This window comes from Amblyomma americanum, chromosome 1, assembly GCF_052857255.1.
Source record: "Amblyomma americanum isolate KBUSLIRL-KWMA chromosome 1, ASM5285725v1, whole genome shotgun sequence".
Lineage (NCBI taxonomy): Eukaryota > Metazoa > Arthropoda > Arachnida > Ixodida > Ixodidae > Amblyomma > Amblyomma americanum.
The window spans coordinates 214,252,031-214,268,857 of NC_135497.1; the positions used below are offsets into that span (position 1 = coordinate 214,252,031).

The following is a 16,827-nucleotide window of genomic DNA, read 5'->3' on the forward strand; positions in this document are numbered from 1 at the left end:
TGCACGCGCTTGCTTGCATTACGTCGGACTATATTCGCGGCTTAACAAATCGGGAAGACGACTTTGGGGAAGCCGGTCTAGAAATCTGCTTGCTGCTCATCATAATCGGCCTGCATCGCAATAAAACACCGGCCCTAGCTCCGTTGCACTTTTGACGGTGCAAATAGATCGATAACTTGCCGAAAACACGAAAAACCCGAGCGTCGCCAGCGGCGAGTCATGCTGTCAACATGGCGGGTCAACGCAACCACGGTGTTTCCCCAGCGATTTTCTCGAGCCGGTCATGCTTGATTCGTGCCATCCGACTAGACAAACGGTCTAAATGTGTGGTAAGGTCATTGAATTTTGTTCCTAGACATCTGTCAACGGCACGGACGCGACGCTGCGCGAACAATGACACTCGAACCATAGAATTAGCGCAGTGTTGTCGACAATGGTGCGCCGAAAAACACGATTGCAAACTTCACAGCTGTACACATCGGGAAAAAAATTGCCCATGATTACGTTCAGTTTTCACGATCGCGCTGCGTACCTACAATGAGCAGCTAATCGTTTTTTGAGCACAACAAACACAACCTCAGACTCGAGCCACGGCATTTCCGTGACCCTCTCCCGCGTGAAAGCGGCCACTGCCTTCGCGATTCAAAATAACCCGAAAGTTGAATGCATGGGCGCGGCGACCGCGGCCTCGTGCAATGCTTGGTCAGATTAGAGCAGGGATTGCACACGCCCGGTAAGAACTTGAAACAGCCAAAGCTCACTGCCTTTTTTGCACCTGAATAAAGTTTTGCTTCACTGAATACACTGTATTTTTGACTTCCTCGCCGTTGCGGCGCAATTAAAGCTCGACTGCTTTAGATTTTCTCGGGGTGGTCGTTTATATCGAATTACCGCTTATAACGAATTTTTTCGCTGTCCCGCTGACTTCGTTATAACGAGGGATTACTGTACTTATCACACTAGGAAGAGTGTGCTAGTAAAAAGATATCAGCCAAAACAAAGAGCTCCCAGGATTTAGTTCTCCCCTAGAGAAGTACAAGCAGAAACCTCGATCATACCACTTTCAGGGGCCGCATGAAACTGTCGTATAATCTGGGATGTCGTATAATAAGAAATCACTAACAAATGGCACATTCATGTAGTAAATGTGTCCGCACCTCTGGCTTTCAAAATTAATTGAAGCTCTTTTCCCCATGCATTATAAAAGTGCCCCGTTTTCGTTCTGCGAGAATTAGCTCTGAGATCACGCGCAGCCAGGCTTTTTGGCGTCAATGAGGCGCATTAAAATAGACGTCATATGTGCCTTGAAACAATGATTTCGAGGCACTAGAGATATGACTGCTCCAACTCTTTGAAGATGGTTTGCGGTGCGCAGTATGACCATGCCAACAACACGTCTCTCTGTTCAGACCATCTAGAACTGCTTTCACTCCACAGCAGCAGCGTCTGTGCTAGGAATTCGCATTATAAATGAAAAAAGAAAAACAGAAAACACGATGTTCGTCTGTGATGCGAATTCACCAGTGGTGCGCATTTTGAAGTGATGTGCGGCCCACCAGGTAACAGCAAGCACTCGCTCCTGGCTTGCTTGGTGTCGCTAGGCCTAACATTCTCCCCACTGAAGCTGCAGCGGAAAGTGCCTTCGAACTAGCTTTCGATGATCATAGAACCGTCTATTCTTGTTACCACCTGCATAATAACTTCATGCTCGTATGAATGTAAAATTGATTACCCTAACGCATTTGACAGCGAAGCGCGCTGAAAAAAACACGCCAGCCAAGCTGCCTCGCACCGACAGCTGAGGGTGGCATGTGCGGAGTCAAGAGTCCGAGCCGTCATTACAGGCCATCATGCGCTTAATCGCATTGTTGCGTGCATGCCTCCTTCTTGATTCTGGTCTGAGACCAACTGGGTTGACGTGACATCTGCCAGTGAAGGGCTCCGCCAGCGTCTCATTCTGGACAGTTTCCGCCGGCCGTCGTACAAAGCGGGGCGTGCAAATTTTCCGTTGTATCATCGAGGCTTTTAATACAATATCCTTATGGATGATTCGCTGGACCCGGGCCAATTCATCGCAAAATGTGGGCGTTGCGTGCACAGGGGACAGATAATCGGGGTTCCACTGTAGCAACAGTGTCACCTGGTCTTTCAGACCACTGCTAGTCCAGTTCATGAAGGTCGCTGCATATATTCCACAGTAAAATGACTACTACGAACAAGACAGGTACACAAATGCTCAAATAAAAACATTCTGATTTGCAACACCCAGTGCACCTGACGGGCCACACAACAACCCTTCGTACTCTCACCGCCAGCAGTGTTGTTGCTCTCGCTGCCAGTAATATCAGTTTTGTCTGCTCTCTCCATGCATCTTGATGTGTTAGAGACAACAATTTTGGATTATGTGCCACTGCAACTCTGTTCAAACTGAACGCTAGTCAGAGTCTGTCGGTACCCATCCCCCACGCGGCCGAAGCACGTGACGAGAGGGGAGAATTGAGACTGGAGAGACATGCTCTGCCAAGCAATGACTGGCACTGTGCATGCTCGTGAATATGCTTGCAAACAGCCTGCTCGCCATAGTGGCAGATAATGTCACTGACCACAACCATGTTGCAGGATGTAGCTTTCACTTCGTACATGGAGAAGAGCAATGTTCTTGGCGGCGCTGTCAGCGCAGGCTGCTTTACTTTGTGACACCATGGTGGCTTGTGGCACTTTAATAGCTGTGCAATGCTAACGTGAAATTATTGCCGAGGTACCATCATGCCATGCCATGCATGTTTGTTATGGCAAAAAAATGGTCTGCAACATGCAAACATTTTGTTGAATAGACAAATTCATTGCAATAGTCTTCACTGCAGTGGCATGCACAAAGCGCTATTAGAATAGGCAACTGGCCAGGGCAAGTTAACTCCTTCGTTAAACAGGTCATTTCACAGTAGCGGCATTCGTTATAGAGGCGTCCGACTGTATCTGACAGCCAGTAATTACACACAGTACAAATGCAGCTGACTCTTGGTAATTCGAGCTCAAAAGGGACTGAAAATGTGTTCAAAATATGTAGAGTTGAGAGAATTCAAGCGTTGCTTCAAATAAACCAGAATCCGGAATTATGAAAATTCAGATTAACAAGAGACCACTGTAGTAACTGCACATGTTTGGTAAATATGAAAAGAAGACAAAGTGTGAGAGACACAAAGAAAAAAGATGCCATAATTGACTAAATAGGTTACCCTTTGGGAATACTAGCAGCATTTTTTCCCTGCACTGCTAAGGAAGACAAATATGAATTCAGTCCTGAATTTCCTTCCCCATTTACAATCTAACAAATGCAAGGTGTTATGTCATTTTTTTTACATGTAAATCTTCAAGCTACCATATTTACTCAAGTCTGGGCTGGCTGGGCTGGCCTCGATTCTAAGCAGACACCCGACGGTGGAAGGCTAAATTAAAAATAAAAAGCTTTCCTCAAATGTAAGCCAGCAGAAAACACTACTAGGAACGACAGCAAGGACAGCACAGCATGCAAACGGCTTCTATTTCCACGAACCTGCTCCCGCTAACTCGTCCTCGTCATCACTGACCTCCTTCTCACTGTCCTCTTCGTACAGTGCACAATCTTCTCTGCCATCAAGTTCATTCAAAATGCTACACATTTAGAATAAGTGCGCAACCAAGCTTTCCTGGACGTCATCCCAGACCACAGCGAAATAGCCAGCTACTACTCCTAGCGACACACACTTGATGTAGCCTCTAGTAGCTAGCTCAAGTGTTTCACTGGTCTCGAGGAATGCCTTGCTCTCTTGCCAGCTCTCGCTTTGTCCTTTAGCACTTCTGTGGCCACTGGAAGTGCCGCTGACCTCTGCGATTTTACGAACTCTGCCAGTGCCGATTCCAAGTCGGGATGACGGCCTCTCTTCGGGTAAGCGAAAGACCTCCTCGTTGAGGCACACACAAAAAGTTAATCAAAAGTTAATCACGTTGCCCCTCAAATAGCAAACATTCTTTTCGTCCATGCCGAAATCCGACCAGCTTGCAAGTCTGAAAACTGCTGTGCAGTGAGTACAACTTTTCACTAGAAAGCAGCATCACAATGACACAGTCTGCTTGGTGCCATGATGTCGGTGAAAAACCACGCGTGAAAAACTTACACTGCCACAGAACGTGTCCATGCCACCACACGAAAAGAAAACAAGGTCACAATGGCAGCTAATGCTCGCGTCTGCTTTTATCGGCATTGGCTGTGGACATTAACGGCTACAGTGCAATATCTTCTGTTGGCATTTCGTGGGGGCACCACCAGCACGCTACTTTTTTCATTTCTCTGCGTTGTCGTGGTATTTCATGAATACAACAACAAAATCCTCAAATCTAAGCAGACCTAAGAGTTTCATAACTCGTGTAAAAAATAAAAAAAAACTATCAGCCTAGATTCAAATAAATACGATATCGGTGAATGAACAGGTGGCACTGCTACATTGTTTATCACAGGGTGCTCCCATGACAGCAAACTGAAGCACCCCCATTTGCCACCTTCATGTTGTGAAGACACCCTCGAACATATTGCAGCCTCACTGTTCAAGGAAGTGTAAATGACCCTGAGAGCTTGTGCTTGGCTTGCACTTAGGAAGTTGCTGTGAATGACAGCTTCATGCAGGCTGGCTGGACGGCATGTGAAACGAAGCAACACTTCACATTCTTGTATTGCAACAGTACTTGCTATGCTATGCTGCAGTTCTATTTTGATGGCTCTTGCTCGTAGAAACAGTATTGAATGTGAAAGTTATGAACCAATCATGAATGGAGGAGATCAGTTGACCAGGTGCAGTCACCAGAATTCTGGAATTTCAGACTTATCCGAAATCTGTTGTTGATAAAAATGACACATCTGCAATAATGGGACACCACACTCTCATTCTAAATGCACTTAATATACAGTGCCCCTTAATTTTCCATCAATATACAGCCACTAGCAGCTTACACACATCATTTTGCTAGCCGAAAAATTGTGCCTAACTAAACAGTGTGAAAAAGTACAGGTCTAGGATAGATGTTTAAGCTGTGGGTAACGTTTCATCTTATCCACTGCACAAAGAGCCAATCACTACTCACCTGGTAATCGAGAAGCAACACTTTCTCTGATCCTTGGCTTCCAAAGACACTCGGATGAGCAGTCCAAACTGTCTGACTGGCTTTCTACTGCAGGAGTCATTTCCCCACACGTGGAATCTGGCATGACTTCCTCTCCTGTGCAGTAATGTCAGGCCATCACAGTAATATTTAGCCCACACTGTGAAAAACTCAACAAATACTTCCACCAGCATAGCTTGCAGCAAATGAATGCACACACCACACATATACAAAAATTGGTGCTCTGTTGCCTAATTGCAAGCTATGTGATAGCAGCACAAAATACAAACTGAAGCTTTAAACATGAATAAGCAGAGACATTTTTATGCAACAAATAGTGTAGATAGGTATTTCGATACTGCAATTTCAATGCATTTCAATCACACAATGCGCAACTGTGCTACCATGACCAAACAGCCAAGCTGTTGCAACATATCACTCACCTATGGCAGTGCTGCTAGAAGGAGTATTTCCATTCTCATCTGCTGCTACATTGCCCCTTTGCTCAGCAGGCTCTCGGATTTCTGACACTGACTTGGCAGACACTTGGGGAGGCAGAGATGTGAGCTCTGTCAACGGTGCCACAGGCTCTTCATCTGAATCCACATCCCAGCCAAGCCTTCAGAGCAAGAAAAAAGAGCCAAGCAGATTGTCAGCACCAGTAAAAAAAACCCTTGAAGATTCCACTAAACACAGTGACAAACCTGTTGCACAGCTCCTTGATGATGACATCGCAGTCACCCAACAGCTCAACGTCAAAAGTAACGTGCTTCAGTGATTCTCGGTTAATTAGTATCTGAGGCACCTCGGGTGGAATGGAACCTATGAGAGAGAAAGAGGTGTGTTGGATCTGAACAAACAATGCAGCTAAACAAGATTCCCAATTGCAAAAATTTAATTTACACCAGTTTTCATGCTTTCTTTCTGCCCTCCATGCATTCAATATACAAGGCATTTTGAATTAAAGGGACACTGGAGGACTGGATGTTTAAAAAAATAAACAAGAACACTTGTGCAGATTTGGCAGTCACAACCACCTTGACGAAATTTTAGAGCGACGCATGTATTAAGTGACAGTAATGACAACCTGAATTCAAACTGAAGCTCTCTTGACACGGCCAATTTCCTTCTCAATGCAGGCATTGAAGGTGCACAAGGTGCACGAACGAGTAGAGGCACCAAAATTTTGGATGCACATTTTTTCCTCTGAAGTGATGCACTGCACAATGGTATGCAGTCAAACCCGGATACATTTGAATCCCGGCACAACGAATGCCACTTCAACGAAATTTTCGCCACAACAAAGTATTTTTCATTCCCCGCGAAATCCCCATGGGAGTTAATGTATTAAAATTCCCTCGAAAAAGAATTACTTTGTGAGCACGCATTCGCTTCTACGAATTTTTCGTGAGCCTTCATCGGTCAGTGGCCCGCCTTTCTTCAAAAGTTGGGTGCTGTACGAGATTATTCCCTGCTAAAGCAGTGGCTTGGAGCAGCTAAATAATGCACGGAATGTATGTTTATTACATTTTCATGTATTCTTGATTAAAAAATTTGGTTGGGAGTCGTTTATTCGTCATAGGGAAGCAGCAAGGGAACTTGGCGCCGTGCGAAGGCCGCTAGCCGTACGAGGGCCAAAGACGAATCCAAATCCAGTCACGAGCCTCCCCTCCCCACCTTCTCCGCAGCCCTTGCCGCCATTTTTTCGTGTGTCGGTGTGTGTTGGTCGTCGATCTCTCGCTGCAGTCTGATCTCGTCGATCGCCTCTGCCATGTCGCCGCCAACGAAGAAGCGAAAGTTTATTTCGCTAGAAGAAAAGGATAGAATTATCGCCAAAGCGGAAAGCGGGAAGAAGAAGGCAATTATTGCCGCAGATTTTGGCACCGCGCCGAGTTCGCTATCGACGATTTTGAAGAATAAGGACAGCATTAGGAAGGCACTTTCATTGGGCACTTCAGCGCAGCACAAGAAAGTAACACAACCAACTTACGAAGAGCTCAACAAGGCTGCCTATGCTTGGTTCGTCGATACGCGAGCAACAAGCATGCCCCTGAGCGGTAAAATTGTACAGGAGAAGGCCCCAAATTATGCTTATTTGCTAGGGCTGAATGACTTTAAGGCAAGCATAGGATGGCTGAATCACTTTAAAGAAAGTCATAACATCGTCGGCAAGGTTTTCTGTGGTGAATCTACATCTGCAGATGTTGATGGCGCATCAGCATGGGCGGCGGACAACATGACTGACATAATGAGTAGTTACACTCCGTCTGATATTTATAACGCAGACGAGACGGGCCTCTCCTATGAGATGCTGCCAGGGAAGACGCATGATTTTAAAGGGCAGCGTAGCCACGGAGGCAAACATAGCAAGAAACGAGTGACTGTGCTGCTGTGCACAAATGTGGATGGGTCTGACAAACACCCCCCGTTAGTTATTGGCAAAAGTGCAAAACCGTGCTGCTTCAAGGGGAACTGGAGCCTACCTGTCAAGTGCGTGGCAAACAGCCGGTCGTGGATGACCCGTGCCATTTTTGTTGACTGGGTGGTGGCACTTGACCGCGACATGAGCAGACAAAATCGAAAGGTTTGTTTGCTCTTGGAAAATCGTTCAGCGCACCTCAATGACGACGTCAAGCTGTCAAGTGTGGTGCTGAAGTTCTTCCCACCGAACTGTACCTCAGTCATTCAACCCCTGGACCAAGGCATCATCCGGAGCATGAAGTCTTCCTACCGGGAGAGGTTGATCCAGCGGCTTCTCCTGAACACCGACACTGGTAGGGAGACGAAAGTCGATCTTTTCATGGCTTTAGAAATGATGGCTGCGGCATGGTGAGCAACACGGTGCAGCGTGATCCGCAACTGCTTCAAGCACGCCGGGTTTGTCGACAGCAAGGCGACCAGCACGACTGCAGCCGCGGAAAGTGTACCATCGTCATCGACTCCGGGGATTGACGTTACTTGGAAATCGCTCCAGGAAGCTGGAAACGTCCCTGCTGACATAGCGCTGGACGATTTCCTCGACGCTGACCCGGACGTGATTGTCCATGGGGAACGAAGCGATGAAGACATCATCAAAAGTGTTCACGAGCCAGAACAGCAGTCCGATCATGAAGACGACTCCGCTCAAGATTTGCCTGCCCTGGCAGCCAGCCTCATTGCAGGTACTGGATGCCTTCGATGTTATTAGAGAATTCCTTGGCACACACGAAGACGACGTTGCGATGTCGCTGTTAACAGAGTGCGAGAGTCACGTGACGCCACTGCTGGCAGTGAAACGCGAGCAGGCTAAGCTCACAGATTTCTGGCAATAAAACTATGTTTTGCTGGAGTTACTGCCTTGCATTTTTTGGTTAATTTCTCGACAGCGAAATTTCGTGACAACGAAATTCAACTGTATATCGAATTCTAAGGGGATCGGAGAATCGTTCGATATAGTGAAAATTCAATATTCAATTGTGGCTTACCGATCGCAAGAGTCATGAACTGCAAAGTCTGGGCACACAATGTGAAAGCATTTATTTCACGGAAAAGAAATCGCTAATTTTCAACTGCTTTTTGCTGTGATTAATGAAGTTGAAAACCCTAGTCTCGATCTTCTCAAGACTGTCCAGGTGCGACAGCCCGGTACTTTCCATTTCGCTACAACGCCGAATGAGGCTGAACGCTGATGCCGGTTCAGTGGCTATGCACAGGTGCATCTATCTGGAAGACAGTTGTCCTCAGTTGTTGCTGGAATCGCCTTCTTGGGAGACAGCTATTCCAGCCACAATGTCCTCATCAGTGAGGTCAGCTACAGACAACTTCACTGTCAGCATTGATGAAGTCCTCAACGGTAAGTTCCGACGGAACGATGCCGGGAAGATGGGAAAGTTGTGAAACGATTCCCCAAGCATTCATCATCGCCATCCAAAGCTTCAGGACATTCATCTGCAGCCACTTCAAGGCCTGCCTTGCCGAAACAGTTGGCTACCGTGGCCTGTTTTATGTCGTTCCAAGCGCCAGTAATTATCTGGATGGCGCCGAGCAGGTCACTCTTGAGATCAGTTCTGATGCGAAGGTTTATAAGGAGCTGCTGAACAAGTCGCCTTCTGTAGCCTACCTTGAAAGCCTTTATGATACCCTGGTCCACGGGCTGCAGTCTCGCTCTGGTGTTCGGTGGGAGAAACTTGAGTTCAATGTTCTGCAGCTTGCAAGTCGTTTGATGGGCCAAGCAGTTGTCTAACAGAAGGCATACTCGGCGGCCCGAAATGCCCAACTTGGCGTCCCAAGCCTGCAGCCATTCAACAAAAAGTTGCCGCATCATCCAGGACTTTCTATTACAGCCGTAGCGGACGGGAAGCTGCTTGCAATTCTTGAAGCAACGCGGTGACGTGCTCTTTCCGATAAACGGATGCAGCTTGCACAAGCCATCCATGTTTGCCACAAGCAGAACTGTCACAAGCACTTTGCTCGTTTTCCCATTGTGACGTGAGCTCCCACAGAGACTTCGGCAGGCGAAAACTTTGCAGCGATCTTCGGCTACTCCTCTGAAAGCCATTGCTGCATCTCCTGGCTGCTGGCAACCCCACTTTCACCTGGAATGGCTTTTCCCACAATGCCGTGGCAGTTTTTAAACCGCTGCAGCAACCCAGTGCCACCATAAAAGTTCTCTTCACCAAGCGCCGTGGCAAACCATTCGGCCCTCTCCATTGACATGGGGCCATTCACAGGGATGTTTTTTGTTCGGACTTCCGAGAAACCACGCACACAGTGCCTTCTCAACTTTGTCGAAAGCAGCAGGGTGCACGCGACATGCTCCCGAGCGACTTTGCACACTTGCTTTGAGCGTGACGTCCTACTTCTTTTTCAACAGCAAACTTAGAGTGCTTTGTGGAATGCCGAATGCGTGTGACACGGAGCACTTCTTTTCGCCACTCTCGACGCATCGGGTCACCTCAAGCCTTGTAGCGAAGTCCAGATTCTTTCTCTTTTTTTACGTCCGTAGAAGCCATAGCTCACTTGATGACAGGAGTCACGCAGGCTACAATCGGTGCGTTGAAAACTTGAAACAGACACGCACAAGAAAAATGCGACAGGCCCACACTAGCCGTTGGAGTCGACTGGCACCGGTCAAGGAGGCACAAGGAGAAATGAAGGAAGGAGAGGGAGAAAACTCAGCGGAAATGCGCATTGGTGCTAGTTGTGGGGCACTGCGGGCGCAACCACCACCTGGCTCATGGCCTCTGCGATCGGCTACGGCGGCGCACGCGTGCTCTATTGCGGAGGCCACGACTGGCTCTTTTCAGTTCTCTCGTCTCCCTCACCAATAAGGAGGCGCTGCCCTCTCACTTACAACCGGTTTTCTCTCTTTCTTGAAGAGGCATGGCTTGCAAACGTCGCCGTTCGCCTCCGTGCTGCGCGTTGTGCGACCGGAGATGCGAGTGTCTTTGGGGAAAGCGCACCTCCCAGGGGCCTGGCGCAACATTCAAAATATCGAATGGCCGGCGAAACTGGACTTCGATATACTACGCAACTGTCCTATACTTTTACATAGCATTTTCAAGGGGGATAATCTGTGTTCGATATAGCCAATAATTCAAAATATGTGGGTTCGATATATCCGGGCTGTAACGTGGAGTTCACCTACGGCAGCTGAATCATTTACAACTGAATTTTTTTCTCTCATGGCATTTTTTTTTCAGCTTTAACAGCCAAACGATGGCTGTAACATACAAGGCGCATTTAGGTCATGTGAGGCATGCAAAATCTGCAATATAATTGCTGTAGCTTATATTTTGTCATTCCAACTTTGCAGCAGGCTTGCGTAAGAATGCGAATTAAAACGTATAAAGCAGTGACCATACTGCAGTTTTTGTATGCTTCATGTGACCTGAACACGTCTTTTAAGTCACAGCCATTGCTTGGCTGTTGAAACCGAAACAGCAAGAGAAAAAAATTTGGCGCAATCCACATGGCTGCCCAGTTTTATGTTCTGTGCACCATTCTAAAAAGACTTGACAACTAAAATTTGGTGTCTCTACTCCTTTAAGTGATGCACAAGGCCCACAGAATTTCACTGGTTTATCATCACAACTGATAGGTGGCAGGCTTCCCTGGCGTCTGACTGCCTGCTTTCTTCCCCTGTGGCATCCATTTCAGATAAGCAAAAGAACAAGTGCATTAGCTTCGCTCCACCTCACAACTAGTTGGCAGCAGAGCGGAAGCTGCAAGCCCAAGACTGTGGCTTCCAAACCTTCATGGTTAATTGTGAGCATGCGAGGACAGCGCACTTTTAGAAGTCGCAGTGTAATGATGGAACTAAAATTGTAAATTGTAATCTGTGGGGTTTAGCGTCCCGAAATGACACATGAGCCATAGTAAAGGGCCCCGGATGAAATTTTAACCACCAGGGGGTTCGCTCAGTACACGGGCAATTTGCATTTAGTATCCATCATTACGCGATCACCGCACCCGGGAGTGAATCCACATCCTGGGCCTCAGCATTACAGTGCCCTAACCACTGAGCCACCACGGTGGGGCTGAAGAGAAAGGAGAGAAGCCAGTGAGCACTCACTAGGAATGAGGGCCACTGGGCGCACTTTGAGCGAGGACCCCATGACAATGAGCAGGTCGCATTGGCTCTTGTCACGGCTCATGGCTTGGTGGAACTCCTGGGAAAGGCCTTCCCCGAAGAACACAATATCGGGCTTCATGACTGCCATTTCCCCGCTTGCCTCCACCTCTTCTGGGCTACACTTGGGACACACCGGAATGCGCTGCAAGGAGAGGAAACCACGCACCATTTCAATCAGTGATATAGGATGAACCACAGTATCGCGATCAGAAGTTTACGAGACGAGTATGCGGAAAAAATTTATTTCGGCTCGGTAACGTAATCCAGTCACCTGATATGTGCCAAGATATGAGGGGACGTGCATGCTCTCTCCGCTGGTGACTATACTACGTGTCTGGGTAGCGAGATAGAGCTTCAATAAACTTTTTTCTGTGAACACATGTCCCGTAATATTTTGATCGCGATAGTTCACGCACTTCTTTGCAGAGATGAGGGACATATGCAACCTCTCACATCATTCTCTGGGTAACATTCCGAGTACTTGAACATCATATAGGAGTCAAACGGGCTGACAAACAGCACTCAAAGCGTCCCAGGGAAAAATGCAGCCAACAGTACCGTTACCAAGGAACCAAAGCAACAGGTAAACGAGGTTTTACTGTATACATCACAACAATGACTACACAGAGCCCTTTGAAGGAAATATGCCGAAAACTCTCCTAATAACCCCCACATTATGCAAAGTGTTTCATGCTTAGATGTTCAAAGACCTACTGTAAAATGTATCAGACTAGAATAATTTACAATTTACACTCCATCTTCTGAGCAGTCCGTCTTACTCTCTGCTCTCCACTAGCATCTCTATAAGCAAATTTATTTAAACACTCAATTGACACAAATAGGAGGATGTCCTGATTTGTGCACAGAGTTCAACATCATAAAATTGTGAACTTACATTCAATGGATACCCTCACAAAAAATGAATGTTGAGCCCAACATGTAACTACCGACTCAAGTGCAGAGGTGGGCATTTGCAGCGTGATCCAAAAACACCCAATTCTAACACTTGGCGCAACAGCAATACAGTGGAACCTCAATTATATGACGTTCAGGGGACCGCGCGAAACCGTCGTATAATCGAAAATCAAAGAATGTGGGCATTGGCGCTCAGCCTTGCGCCGAAAGCTGTTGACCGCCTTGAAAGCCCGCGGCCAATGGTAGGCCTCGAACGAGAGGCTCGCGTCGCGCGCGCGCCCTCCAGCCAATTAGCGGCAAAGAAAAGGCCTTCGGAAAACCGGCTACTGCGGTCGTTTTCATTGACCGACGCCATTTTGAAATGTAGGAAAATGCGCACAAAGAAACAAGCTTCAAAATGAGCCCAAGATGGCGCCGATCGGCCGGATGCTTCGCCAGCAGCACGCGCGGGAAGTTTGAACAAATTTTGCCCATTTCGGGGCATTTCGTGGCTTCTGTGATGCTTTGAAAGCCGATTTTGTCGTTCTTCCCGGTCGAATTCAGCGTTCATATTTTGAGGGCAGGTGCTTGAAGGTACAAACATTTCGAAAATGCATTTTTCTCAAAACCGATTTTTTGGCCATATTTGGCCATTCTAACACCCGCATCCCCCCCTTAATGCATTATCTCTATGGGCGTTTTGCTGGGACCGCACAAATTTGTCGTAAAATGCGGGTCGTCGCATGACCGAGGGACGAGGTTCCACCGAGGTTCCACTGTAGCTGATCTAAAAGCTTTCTCCCACCAACATCCCGATGATTACTTGATGAAACACTACACAGCTATCATATACAATATTAATGCGAAAGCATTATATGGTTATGTCATGTCAGCAAAAAGTGTCCGGAATTTGTCTGCATGATTATGTTGTTCTGTGGAGATAAATGTGCACAAGTTTGATTGTGTTAGATAGTGCGTGAGTAGATCTTGAAATGGGAAATGTTTGGTTGACAAACTGTAATTAGCTAAATTGAATTAAAATAAATGCCACGTTTGAAACAGGTCTTGAGTGACTCATTCGATGAAAAACGATGTAATAACTGCGAGAAAAGGCTTAGTAAAAAAATTTTTAAAATGAAATAAAAATAAAACAAACAAAAACTAAAAAATGGAGAAAGAGAGGAAAGGGAAAGGCTTTTGCATTTCCACTCTTAAAAAGACAAGTGCAATTTTGTAATTTTTATTTGTGATATGCAATTCACAATGTTACATGTCAAACCTGCAAAGAATATGAGACGTGCTATTCGAGAGGGCTTAAAAGTTAACTATGACCATCTGAATTTTATTCTCTGTGCAACATTAAACCTCCATTAAAGATATGGCCACCGTGGACGAGAATTGACCTCGCAAACCGATGCATGGCAACTTCGAATGTTTGCCTGTGTGCATTAACTCAACACTAGGGTTAGCGCAAGCTACCTAAAAGCATGCATTGCAACAGCACTTTGAAGCAATTCCCTCGAGTATAAACATTGTTTCTTCAATTGAGTACTCTGTCCCTTTCCCATCTCAGATTGTCAAATAATGCACCATTTACATACCTGGCTAAAGATGTCTTCCTTGATCATGTTACAGTCCACTTTATGGTGACACCTTGTGCAAGAGGCTGTAGCAAAAGAACCTATAAACGTAACAAAACAAGAGCATTAGCACCACATATGCTACCTAAAGATGCAATGAACCCCTTTCCTTACTGCTCAGGCGACCCCACCTCAATGCTGTGTGCCTGTCTGCAGTCACCAACCGATTTTATTGACTCCAACAATTCAGACTTGCACAATTTTACAGACCCCCTTTAGGGACTGTTGAGCGCTTCATAGGAAATGCACATGCCCAAGACAATTTCGGACTCCCTAGAACCGAATAATTTTTCAGACTATTAGGTGTAAATGAGCATCACTCATTATCAGCAGACTCTGCACTGCCATGAAAAGCACAGTCATAAAATAAAAAAACTCAATATGCAGATGAACTGCTTTGAATGGGAACCGCAATATCAGCGAATCATTGCTGCCATTCAAAGTAACAGCATGGTCTGCTCTTCCCTCTGACGTCCCCTGTACCATGGTCCCAAGTAGTGGCACAGCAGCACAAGAAACATGGCTTATAAAGGAGAGTGTGCAAACTTTGCGATTTATTTTTACCATTTGCAGGTCCTTGCAAAGTCTGGAAAAATGGTTGGCGATTGCAATGGCAAAACAGCAAAATTTAGAAACAGAATATGTATAGCTGTAGTTCATGTACAGTGCAATCCACTTATAACAATATTGTGAAGACCGGAAAATCCCATCGTTATAACCAGTTGCCACATCTGGACCAGTAAAAAAAGAAGCAAAAAGAACACACCTCTGTATTCCCCCAATGCCAAAAAAAAACTGTGTGAAGACTACTGGACAAGAAGAGGCACAAAGAGGCACACACAAAGCGCAGATACTTGAATATTCCCCCAAGCATGTTGGCATTACCCCATGCATGTAGCCCTGGCTGCTCCTGTCAAGGGCGCACAGCGTCTTGGCACTCTGCCAAGTTCGCTGAGGGAGCCACCCCCACCCCTTCCAGAGTTCCCATGAAAAGATAAACACCCCCATAACATTGGTGCAGAGCATCTTGGCTCCTTGCCAAGGTCTGTGCTGGCTGCGCTAAATGGGGGAAACCAAACGCTTAAAAAAAAAGTAAATTCTCAACCATCTGGAGCGGAAACTATGTTCGTGTGAGACTGCTTTGCGCAACAGTGGCCAAGCAAGCCCCTACCTCCAGCAATTGTGACTTAGTGCTCCGTTCCCAAGGCAGTAGGCAACCCTGCCTCACAGATTTTGCCACGGTGCATTTAACTTTTTACATCGTTTGCTTCAAAGTATTTTATTTTTTATCAAACTTTCAGACAAATTTTTGATGGTAAACACCATCCAGGTGGCCAGAATCCTATCGTTGTATCCGTTATATACTGTTTATTTTTACATAGGGCCAATGGGAGAATTGATGGGAGAATTTGGACCTTTCACTAGCCGAGCTGGCTATGGGTCCAATCAAGTTTCGATGTATTGGTTTTATAAAATAAAATGATGATAATGATGATGATGTCTAAAGAACTTGATCTTTATAAGCTATATACTGTTACATTTGGTATCATTATAAGTGAATTACACTGTACTTCAGTTGGCTATATTTGGTTTACTGCAGCACAAGCATCTACAGCCAACATGTGCCAGGCAAGTAAGATTGAATAGAGTCAGCGGAAGATGTTAACGTGGCTCCCCTACCACCACCACGTGCACCTGTCCAGCACTAGCATGCGCGTTCGTTCTGAATGTGGAGAAGCCAACTTAACGAATGATGAAAAGGATTCAAACTACCTGAAAACTGACCACTCAAGCTGCCAAAAAGACCCCAGTAAAGTTTTACAAAAGTGAGTTAGCTGCCAAAGAAAAAAATTTTGCACAAAGGCAAAGTGCTCAATGAGCATACCAATTTCCAATCCATTCAGCCAATGCTATGCAAAATAAGCATGTTTAAAATGAGATCACCAAGGATCCAGCCTGTGAAATCCATCTCACTGGCATACAAAAAAGGCTTGAAAATCCAAGTATATACAATGCTAATTACCTTGTTTGCTAATACAAACTATGCCTACAAATTGGAAGTTCTTGGTGGAGGAAACTGAGGCACTCACCATGACACGTGATGACATTACGGATACCACAGGTTTGCTCTAGAGTATCAATGTTTTGTGTGTAGTTCCGCAGGAGTTTGTTGTTGTCCTCCAGGAGCTTTATGAACCTGTGGCTTGCAGATGGCGTGAACTGACCAGGGTATATTTCCTAAAAAGATGCAGAGAATGCCAAGGTCAATAACAATGACCATGGCAAAACCAAGGTGTCTAATGTAGCATAATAACAGTGCTCCTCCTGACATACAGTTTCTCTATTATAATTCAAGATTAATGTGACAGATAACACATGGCAATACTTTCCACCATTCACCGCAGATCCCCTAGAAGAGAAAATGAAGGCAGGCAACAAAGAGAAAATACTATGTAGCATCAAGCAGTAGGAAACATTGCATGCCACAATCAAGTCAAATTACAAGACAAGCGAGGCTATCAAAGACAGTTCAGTGGCAGCTAGCAA

At 46.0% G+C, this 16,827-nt stretch overlaps 1 protein-coding gene across 5 annotated transcripts in view; it reads right to left on the minus strand.

Annotated features, from left to right (window-relative positions):
* Sirt1 (Sirtuin 1) overlaps window positions 1–16,827 on the minus strand; it is a 40,693-nt gene that overhangs the window by 3,361 nt on the left and 20,505 nt on the right. For all 5 annotated transcript variants that reach the window (XM_077648447.1, XM_077648448.1, XM_077648446.1 and 2 more), the window contains 6 exons: window positions 16,371–16,518; window positions 14,242–14,321; window positions 11,687–11,888; window positions 5,838–5,955; window positions 5,577–5,752; window positions 5,116–5,250 (listed from right to left, as the gene is read on the minus strand). In XM_077648447.1, coding sequence (XP_077504573.1) covers window positions 5,116–5,250; window positions 5,577–5,752; window positions 5,838–5,955; window positions 11,687–11,888; window positions 14,242–14,321; window positions 16,371–16,518 — 859 coding nt within the window. The remainder of the gene's footprint in view (window positions 1–5,115; window positions 5,251–5,576; window positions 5,753–5,837; window positions 5,956–11,686; window positions 11,889–14,241; window positions 14,322–16,370; window positions 16,519–16,827) is intronic.